The 11060-nt window shown below is 40.5% G+C and overlaps 1 protein-coding gene across 1 annotated transcript; it reads right to left on the bottom strand.

Moving 5' to 3' along the window:
• Positions 1–1143: 1143 nt before the first annotated feature.
• LOC111658775 (uncharacterized) lies at positions 1144–5003 on the bottom strand. The gene is made up of 4 exons (XM_023411437.2): positions 4978–5003; positions 4766–4821; positions 1322–4045; positions 1144–1224 (listed from the first exon to the last, which is right to left on the bottom strand). Exons 1-3 carry the CDS (start codon positions 5001–5003, stop codon positions 1875–1877), a joined length of 2253 nt encoding a protein of 750 aa, XP_023267205.1. The 3' UTR covers positions 1144–1224; positions 1322–1874.
• Positions 5004–11060: the final 6057 nt, after the last annotated feature.

Raw genomic sequence — 11060 nt, 5'->3', positions numbered from 1 at the left:
ACTAATTAACACTGGTCAAACCAGCTGTTTTGTCGTTGGGGTACGATACAAAAATCAGAAAAATAATGAGCTGTTTTTTGATGAACCAAGTGACCAATTTGGTGCTCAGGCTGAGGAGTGTCTGAGCAGCTGTGGACTAATGCTACACCAGGTTCACGTCAATATCCATCAAAAAGAAAGATTGCAGCCACACTTGTTTATGTGCACACTTTGCATGAGGCAACTTCAGCAAACATGTAATGGCAACGATCCAACCAACATGTAGCTGAAACCTTTGAAGTGATCACACCTCTCCCATGAGACTGCCTCCATCAGCTGGAATTCCTTTGATCACCAATTCTTTTGAACATGCACCTCTGCTATCTACAAGTTCCTACCAAGTAATGCTGTACACTTTAATCCCATGTGCATCACAAGCAAGTTATGACAGGTTTGACAATAAGATGGTGTAACCCAAATAAATGTTCCTTGCTGATAAAGATCAAAAATATTTGGAAAGGATTTTGCCAAGACATGATTGAAGCTTGAAATACCGTTTGTGACATTATGGGGAAAAAAAAAAAGTTTTAGGGTTGTATAGAGTAAAAGAATAGTTTGACTTTTTGGGGACATACACTTCCTCACTTTCTTGCTGAGCAGATTGATCCGTCTCTATAGTAAATATCTAACTGGAGTCAGGACACATTGGTTTAGTTCGTTGGCTTAGCTTAACACAAAGATGTCACACAAGGGGTACAAAGCTTACCTGGCTTTGTCCGAAGTTCAAAATAAAGCTCAACATCACATTGCATCTAGTTTGTTAAATCTGAAGTGTAAAATGATTGGTTTTACTGGGGGTTACATGCTGGAGCAATACACAATGACTTCTTCACACATAACCCCCTGTAAAGCCCCAGCTTGTTGTTCTTCTTACACAGTCTTGTATAGATTGAACAAAAAGCAAACAGTTAATCTATGAACAACAGAGGTGCTGGTAGATGGATTTTTTTTTTTTTTCTAAAAACCTTTGAACAGAGCCAGGCTAGCTGTTTCAAAGTGGCATTGATCCTCTCATCTAACTCTTACAAAAAGCTATTAATATATTTCCCAAAGTGGTGATCTATTCCTTCAAACACCCGGCAATCCAAAGAATCAAAGCACATGGACAGACTTGGGACACTTTTAATGGAAATAAGTTGGCTGTAGAATATTCTCAATGCTCTGCCACAGTTCAGACTGCACACCCTGTAAGAAAGAAAAGTTTTAAGTTAGTTATGAACCATGAGGTTTTACTAAAATTTGCATATCAAAATCAAGATGGATCAGTATAACTCCGTGCTACCTTTCCCAGTGGCTCATCTGCTTCACCACGAAGGCATCAAGGGCTGCTGTACGTACAGATATCAGTCGATCCCTTTGTCTCAAAGAAACCATAGTAAATCCTCTGGAACTCTGTGTGCCGTCCTGGGCCATGGGTTTTTGGAAGAATTGTACCCTTCACTGTGCTCTCCATAGGCACAAATGCTTTGATGGGAACTGGACATTTGTATGTGCATAGATGTACAAGTCTGTACAGATTGAGGTTGACAGGGCTATTGAACAGAACAATACTCCCTGTTGAACCTACAGTCTTGGTTGCATGCTGGAAAGACTTAAGTGGTTTCCCATAACTGTCAGTCTTGGATGGAGGATTGGATAGTTTTGGATAAACCTGTTGAGAAATCTGACAAAGGGTGTTATAGTGCCAAACAACAATGACTTACTTGAGAGCCCTTAGAAGTAGGATACAATGAAGAGGGTTTTGGGTCATATTGGGTGATTGGGGTGGAAACCTGGTCATTGCTCTCCCTTAAGATGATGCATTCAGATGCAGAACAGGTATTGGATGGATGGATTCAATACTGATAGGTAGAAACAGATGGTGCAAAGTTTGCGTTTGACATTTGCTCAGGAGCAGCATGATCCATTTGTGCCCAACCTCCAGAAGATGCGAGACCTTGTGTTTGGCTGTACGTATTTGACGGATTTACCCCATCAACAGACATAGCATAGTAGTTCTCAGTTCTCTGATCACTTGTAGGCTGCTGTAGTTGCATTTGGCCAACAGGATATCCGTTACTGAGGCTAAAAGTATCTGTCATGGTGTAGATCATTTGTTCTTGGCCAAAGTTTGTTGGAAAAGAGCCTGCGTCTGCTCCCACGTGTGGAGCCTTGTTAACCTGTCCAAGAACAGAACCAAAATTCTGCAACTGCTCAGTTTGCATTTGCTTTTGAGGATAAGACGCATAATAGCCTACTCCACCGTCCATGCTAGGACCTTGGTTGGAGATGGGTATGTAAGAATGAGGTTTCTTTCTTGGGTAAGTTTCACTAGTTGAGCTAAGCACCCCACTGAGTTGGCCTTGGTTCACTGAAATCAGAGACTGAAGCTTGGGATTGCCAATAAGCGTTTCCCCCATTTTCTGTCCAGAGTAACCATCATAGTGGGTTGTTGGAGCTGCAAAGTGGTTCTGTCTATGGCCTCCATCTGTCACATCTTCCACATCAACAAAAAGCTTTGTGTAACTGGGATTTCCCTTAATTTGTCCTCTGCCAGTGTCCTGTCCAGGGAGTCTCATTTGGGTTTGATACTGAGTTGACAGATCCTGGAAATTTGGCAAAGAATGAGAAGCAGAGTGATAAGTATGGGATAATGCATCTTGTGCAGTCTGACCTCTGCTGTACTGATGAGAAGATGAAGAGAAATGTGTTGGCCCCATCTGTGCCATGTTGCCTGTTGCATAATCAGTGTTGGTAGCAATCTCCCTGTTATAACTGAATGATGGAAGTTCATATTGGTATGGAGCAATAGGTGGAGATGAAGGGTAGACTGGACTTGAATGAGATACAGTCTTTACATTCTGTCTGTGACCATCAGAAGCAAAGGTAGGTTGAGTGGCAACTGGCTGCCAGGTTTGCTGTTGTCCATAGTTGTTGCCACTGGGTTTGACCTGACCAGCACTGTGATATCCACTTGGAGCCCTTTCATATTGCGATGGAGACAAAGCAAGATGGGCATTTGTTGGGTTATATGAACCCGTTTGACCACTTTGCCTTTTCCCGTAGTCAGCTCTAGTGGGATTTACCTGGGCGGTGTAGTATCCGCTGTAAACATTGTCAGATTGTTGAGGATAGTGATAGATTGGCAGGGAAGGAGTTTCAACTAGCTTTCCAAATACCTGACGCTGTTCGGTGGGGATTTTACTCTGGCTGATTTGTTCAATTGGCTGGCTAGCATAACCAGGTGAAAAGTTAACTGATTTGCTATCACTATGTTTTGTATGAATTGGCTTATAAAGCTGGTTTTCCATTTGTTGTTGCAAAATCCATTCCGATTCACTCTGGGTTGAACTAGATTGTGGTTTTGGTGGCTCTGTGTAACTGCTCTGAACAAAACCAGAAGTTCCTGGTCTTTTTATATTTGTAAAATAACCACTGTTACTGCTGGAGGGTTTTGGAGATTGAGTAGTAGCTGGAATGGGAACAGATAAACTAAATTGAAAGATTGGCCTGGAAACGTCATGGACATTTTTTCCTGCATTTGTGGATCCATTTGAACCAGAGGGGCTGTTGAAACTGCTGTGGATCTGAACGCTGGTTGGCCTGTATAATTGAGAATAGTGACCAGCGCCATCACTCCCACCTGCAGAGCCTTTAGTGGTCTGACTGGTTTCTTTGTTTTGGCCCAGGGAACTGATAAAAGGAACCTTTAGACTGAATTCAAAGCTTCTGGGCTTGGTCACTGGATGGTTTCTCTGTGGTGGAGTCTGGGGTAGGCTGGGGTGCTTTGGGTTCTGGGTTTCATGGTACACACCGGGTTGATTTTGTGACTGGGAATAGCTCAAAGAACTTTCCTGAGGCTTTTGCCAGCTTTTGGCCTGAAGCTGATCAAGGACATTGGGCTGTAGCTTTCTGTGGGCCTGCCTCAGAGCCTGGATGTACTGGAGAGGGCGACGATTCCCAGAGTTATAGCCCCCCTGTTGTTTCTCCTTTATACCCTGCCATGCTTCAGGATAAACACTTCTGGCTGTGAGAGAACAGATAATTATGTCAAAAATAATAGACAGATGAGAGTGAACAAGCAGCTAATATATACACCACATGGTGCCTGGTGTCACTGTTGCTTACATGAATACTACACCCCACAAACTTTGAAACTAATAATTGCATTTAGACCTTGTACTTCAGCTCTTCCTCTGCTCACACAATATTTGTCTTTAAACCACTTAACCATGTGTGAACAATGGAAGCTGTAAATGAACTCATTAGCAACACTGTTATTTTGTAATGATCAAAAAACAAATTAAATATTAATGCACAACTTAATTGCAATTCATTTTCTACAAAACTATCTAGTTGAGTCATCACAATGTTGTAAAGATAATCATTTTATGATTTATGAAACTGTAAATTCATGTTAACTGAATAAACTTGGACATCAAGTTGTATCAACCCTTCAGTCAATGGACAGTCGGTTCAGATTAGCTTTCCTTTTAAATCTCAGTTTAAAAAGAGTCAGTTCTTTATTTCACATGAAGAACAGGGCTGGCTGTTCACAATGACTAGTGTAACCTTCATAATGATTAGCAGTATTTATTATTATGAAAAGAAACAACCAGACATAGATTTAAAAAAAAAAAAAGGAAAAAAAATCCCCACATTTTAAACAGATTTTAAGATTTAAGCCATTTCCAATAACATTATCATTTTAGTGTATTAAATGCAGCAATATATGAGTCATGCTTACCTCTTGGAAAAGCTGAGGAGGAGTCCAGCCCACTCAACAAGCAAACTAGTAATATACTGTGAAGCAATTACAAATAAAACACTTAATATCATATTGTATTAAGAGAGATCCATATACACAGAGATTTGCCTAAAAATAACTTAAAACTTAAGACATCTCAGAAAAGCACTGTTGCAGATTTTGGAGGTCACTTTCAAATTTGAATGGGTTACCTTGCAAGTTGGAGCCCAGTACACATGACTGCAGCAGCTTCACTCACAATCTATACTGATGACTACTGGGGCTGAGCTGCACAGCGCACACAGAGCTTCCCTGTCAGACCAGAAAACATGCATCTTAGGCTGTTGAACACCTTAAAAGTTTCAGTTTGTCTTTCCAAAGCCCAGAAGCTCCCAGGTGTCATCAATCACACACACACACACACACACACACACAGACACAGCTGTGATCACTTGATGTGATTGCCCAGGCAGAAAGTGCTATAATCTGCCCTCTGGAGAGGTTGTGATCAGTGTGAATAAATATAATTGTATCTAAAAGATTTGATTGTCTCGGTTGATTGCCGCATTTTTCTGGTCAGCTGCTCCATCTTAAACCAGAGTTTCCACTGTTGGCCATACTTTACATTTGCCATCCCGATCTTCCAAAGGATGATAGTACCTTCCTAAGGACTAAGACAAATACTCAATTCAGGAAAGGGCTGGGGGATGGTACTGCTATTTTGGTATTCATTTATATAACATTTGTTCAAAAGCTCTAGTTTGCAACTGTGGTCCATTCCTAGACCTGCTACTGAGTGTTATCGGCTTGCTCTGCGGACCAAAGAAACCCAGCTCAGCAAAAGAGTTCCTTGGAGATTTTGTTTCTGAGTTAGAAGAGCTTGAAAAGGGTTTTGAGTTTGAGGGGAAGAAACTGAAGCTGAAGTTGGATGCAGTCATGCGTGACACACCAGCCAGGTCATTTGTTGAAAACACAAAGAACCATGATGCCAACCACGGCTGTGACAAATGTGTGCAGCCTGGAAAATACAGATGCATGACATACCCATGTACAGAATATAAGCTCTAAGGACAGATGAATCATTTGAAAACTTGGTTGATGTGAGTCATCATCATGAGGGGCCACATCCGTTTCATGGCAGTGGTGTTGGCATGGTTTCACAATTCCCTCTAGATTATATACTTTTAGTTTGTTTGGGTAGTTGTAGTTATATAGTTCTGATATTATCATTTCATTTTGAACATGACTGATTATTTTTACAATGTTGATTGCTATTTCAAAAAGTCATTTCAACATTGTCCATTTTCAAACCCTTCTCCAGCCATTGTCTTAAAATACACACAACATCCATCCAACTCATATAAACCCACACTTAATGTAAAAAGTAGGTACGTGCTGATCAGTATTCTGTTTTGAGTGTTGACACTAGCACCAATAGGATCAATATTAAACATTAGCTCACACTAGATCACATTCTGGGCAGCGCTCTTCTCAGTGCATCTTTCCTTCTCTGCTGCTTGTGTGTGCAGAATTCACATTATAAACATTTTGTTATTTACAAAACTGTCTTGTCTTTTAAAATACATGTGATCAAGTACAGTAAAAAATGCTTAGGTAAATCACTCAGAATCTAAAATGTATTTGGAAATAACCTATTGATGATGCATTTATTCATTGATCATGAAACATGGTTCTTCCCTACATGTACATTAACTGCTTCTAATAGTAAAAAAGTTTGACATTAGTGGTTCTTGCCCTAGTATAACTAACCATGCCTATCTTTATCTCTTTCTCCTCTTTTGTGATGAACTTAGTTTTCATTTCATGGCTTTTACCTGAATATAAGTCATCAGTGTCCATAATGTATCTTATAGTCACATATACACAGACATAGTAACATTCTGAGCCAAGCTTCTTTATAAAACTTATTGACACCATCCAGGACTGTGGAAAACATTCATGTCATGCCTTCAGATGTTATGAAACAACATTTGTATGCATGCAAGTATAAAGTGTTGGAGATTGAACCTTTGCTTTCTACCTACGACAAGCTGAGCACTCACTGTTCCAACCTAACAATGATGGATCACCTCAAGGTGTTCTCTTATTTTTACTTATTTATTTATTTGCTTGTTTGTTTGCTCTTGAGGGTGTGAGGCGGCGACTGCAAAATAGATTCTAACAAGCACAGAATCATCTGCTCACCTTCAGGTGAAACCTGAAGTACAGTCCCCTCCGGATAATAAAAATGACAAATAGGGGCCGTATTGAAATGCATTCTGACGGACTCCTTCACTCCCATCAGAGCCTTATCTCAATTCCTCACACTGTGTTTCATAAAAGTGTTGAGAATGTGAAAGTAGTCAAGATATGGAAGCCTATTTCCTTGTGTCAGTATTTTGCTTCCTGTCTTGGTCCTGTGTCTGTGTGGTGATTGTCTGCCCCGCCCTAATGTGTTTCACCTGTGTTCAATCACCCTTGCCTCCCTTGTCTATATAGTCTTTGTGCTTCCCTTTGTCTGAGTCGGTTCGTCTGTTGTCTCTCTGTTGATCTCTGGGTTTGTCCTTAGTCTGTGCATGTCTCCTGTTGTCATCCCCTGTGCTTCTCATGTTTTGGCCTGCTGTTCCTTGTATAACCCTTGTGCTTCGGTTTCCTTTTCAGTTGGTTTTGCCTGTTTGGATTTTGAGTTTTTGTAAGTAGTTACTTTTGGGTATTGTAAATGTTTCTTTCCACCAGTGTTGTGTGAAAGCTTTAAGTTTAATAAACCTGTCTGCACCGTCTCCCAAGTGTTGGGTCCTACTTACCCCTCAAACCCTGACAACCCCTCATAACTGTGACACAGATAAAATAAGTAAGTGAAGTCAACACATTGTTTCTCGTACTTGAAGTGACTGGTATTTTGTATTAGTCTAAAACAAGATCATGATCTCTCCCTAATCTTAACCAAGTGTTTTCAGCTCCTAAACGTAACGGTAAAAAAAGTTAAATAATGCTGTCGTCACTACATGTGACAAGACATTGTGAGGAAAGAAATAAAATCCGTTGTGAATATTTTCCTCTTATGATCAGTGAAAATATTTTGCCTCACATTTATTTAGCATGTTAAGAATTATACTATTAAATATGAAATCCTGAAATAATCAAAAATAGATTAACAGTTAGATATATGTAACAGAGTTTTAGAGGTGAAGAAACAAGGGGAAGGTTACGTGCGAGAGAATGCGATGCATCTGAATCCGAAGCTCTTTTTGTCGTTCACTTTATCTCAGCATCAGCAGCAGCTTAGTTACCGATGCACAACAGTCATCTGTTTGGCCTTTGCTCCACCTAAATGTATTCCCCCTCTCCTTCTCCTCCTGATTGATTCCTCTGTGCGTTGTGTCATCCTGCTGCGGATGAATGATGCCTCTCTGACAACCAGTCAATACCTAATTTTGTTTCTTTCTCAGGTGCCTCCTCACGCTGTGTGTGTGTGTGTGTTAATGTGTGATTGTGATCTCTGTTTGTGTTTGTTTATTATTCTGAACTCCTTGACTCCCTTGCTAATTGCTCCAGTGATTAAGACCTCGCCCTCACATTTGTACAATTCTGCTCAGTATATGTGTGTGTGTGTGTGTGTGTGTGTGTGTGTGTGTGTGTGTGTGCTTGCATCTGCTCCTCTGAGCTTGAGCACTTGTGCCTTTATATAGGTGCAGAGCTGTCAGGAGCAGCAGCACAGCACAGTAAAGCGGGACTGAGGGGGTGTTACGGTGGAATAATGATGACAAAGAACCACCTGTCAGAGCTCAGGCGTTTTTCAGAATGTCATTTCACACTGAATGGGTAATCAGGTCGACGGAGTGTGAACTGGAAGGCTGCAGGATTAAGGGGTCCTCAAACTTTTTAATGTCAAGTATCGTCTCGCAGAGGCGGGGAAAGGCAGGAAAATAATACGGTATGGGACACCTGCCGGAGACGGGCAGATTTTTCGAATTATTAGATTTAGTGCAGCACAAAGAGGTGTGTGTTCGAGAATAATGAGGTGGAAACGACGGGGAGACCAGAACCTGAACCTGTGGGAGTAAAGTGAAATGAAAACTTGCTGAGTAACTGAGAATCTGTAAATCGGATGACCCAGACCAAATGGCAACCAACCAGCTGGGCTGACTGGACAGTGCAATGCCTTAAAAAGTGTAATTCATTCATTTTGGATCTTTTTTTTTTCTTTTTCTCTGAGCGTAAGATCAATATCAATCTAATGTCTGTGCATTGATGGCCATGATGACATATTCATTCAATTAAATTGTCATTATGAGTAATGGGATCCTTCACAAACACCCTGTTTCCATCAAAGTAAAAACTGTTTTGGTTATTTAAGTTAAAGATATATAGAAGATATGTTGCATAGATATCCATAAGAAGATATGTTTGTTGTTAGTTCTGGCTCTCCCGTCACTCATCGCTGGGACAACTTGTCATTATTACATTTCTGTTTGATACAGTGAATTAATTGCGAGCTTTTGTGGTAGTGGTAGGCTATTTTAAAAAGGCTGGATGGATTTGCACTGATGGCACAGACATAAGATTGAAATAGATTTTTTCATTTCACCCCTTAAAAAAATAAGACAAATAAGCAAAACTTCCTGAATGTTGAACTGTTCTTTAAAGCACCACTAACTCTAACGACTGCTAGATAAACAAATCAAGAATAATCAATAGAAAAATAATCCAACTTTTTTCTTGAAAGCCATTATAAATGAATTATTTTTCTTCAGGAAGTTAATAGTGTTGAGAATGATTGTACCATTAAGGAGATAATGCTCCACCCATACAAGTAGTTTCACTTGAGTTGCTCGATTAGACCTTCTCAGGACTGCAGGGGCATATACAAACTGAGGTTGATCATTTTTTATTAGTGCACAGAGTATTAGTGCGTCACATAATTCCCAGCATTGCTCCCTTCAGCTTCTACCTGACTAGGAGTCTAATCAGCCAGAATAATTGAAAACAACTGTGTGGGTGTGCAGAGCCTTTAAAGTATGTCTGCATATTTAATCTGATAAGCTAAATTTGGATTTTATGGCTCTAATCAAGATCATGACAATAGGGGAAATCCAAATTCCAGCTTTGAGGCATCCTATCAAAATAAATCCTTCTGACATTTAACAATTGTACATGGAAAAATCCATCACAACAGAGATATCAGATTTTAAACCTACAGCAACATCCGTAGCACAGAAAGATGCAGCACTGGTTTTGTGGCTCTTTCACCAGTAACATGCATAAAAAAATATATTTTTTGTAAATTTAACAATGAAGCAAAACGCTCACATCTTGTGGCCTTGAAATGTGCACCAACAGTAACACTCAGAGAGAAGAGAAAAAAAGTGAGTCATTCGGAAAGTCGACTTTACACCACATCAAATCATTCTCTTTCATCCTGCGTGTGTGTGTGTGTGTGTGTGTGTGTGTGTGTGTGTGTGTGTGTGTGTGTGTGTGTGTGTGTGTCACGACTCTTCAGTCTTTATTTCCTCTCTCTGATGAGAAACCATGGAGTTAAATTGCTCCATGTATTTGGTTGAAACCTGGCATCTCATTGGTGATGAGCAGTTTTCATGAGGAAAACTAAAGGCCTCATATTTTCAAAAGGAGAATTTTTACTTTTATCTTTTCACTTGTGCAGTATTTTATATAAACACAGTTGCTTCGTCTGGCCTGAGCAGTGTCATCAGCTCCTGCATCTGAATGGTTTGTGAAGCTTTATTGAGTCAAATTAGAGAATAGGTTGAAATTCGTCACAAGTTACAGACACAGTCTCTCCTTTTCCCTTTTATTTGCTCCTTTGCATTGCTTTGTATCCACTACCTGACCTGCTCTTCTCTATAGTAGCCACTAGGTGGCAGAGGCTCGACACGGTGGCCAGCGGGTGAGCAGTGTTTAGTTTTTCTCTCCAGCTGAACTACAGCACCGAGTAGCAACTTCACTACTTGGAAATGTAAGGGAGAGAGGTAAGGAGGGGTTGAGCAAATCATTGCATTGCGTACAACACTACGGTGAAACAAGGTTTTAGCCATTTGAAATAATAAAATCATGGTTTATCATGGATGAACTAATTAGACTGTGACAGAGGGCATCGGTTGAGGAAGTGGTCCTTGAGAGGAGACGCATTTGTGTTTACACTGCTAAAAGAATGTGGCCACATGCGGCTCAGACCGCCTCCGAATGTGGTCAGAGCGATCGACCCTTAGGCCCTGTTCAGACCGGGCAGTAACACTCCTCTCAGGTAATCACAAGGGGTCAGCTCTAAGTACGTCAG

This window comes from Seriola lalandi, unplaced genomic scaffold, assembly GCF_002814215.2.
Source record: "Seriola lalandi dorsalis isolate HSWRI2012SDOR001 ecotype SW California unplaced genomic scaffold, Sedor1 jcf7180002054465, whole genome shotgun sequence".
NCBI classification, from domain to species: Eukaryota; Metazoa; Chordata; class Actinopteri; order Carangiformes; family Carangidae; genus Seriola; species Seriola lalandi.
The sequence above is the reverse complement of the archived record's forward strand: the minus strand, read 5'-3'. Positions and strand labels throughout refer to the sequence as shown.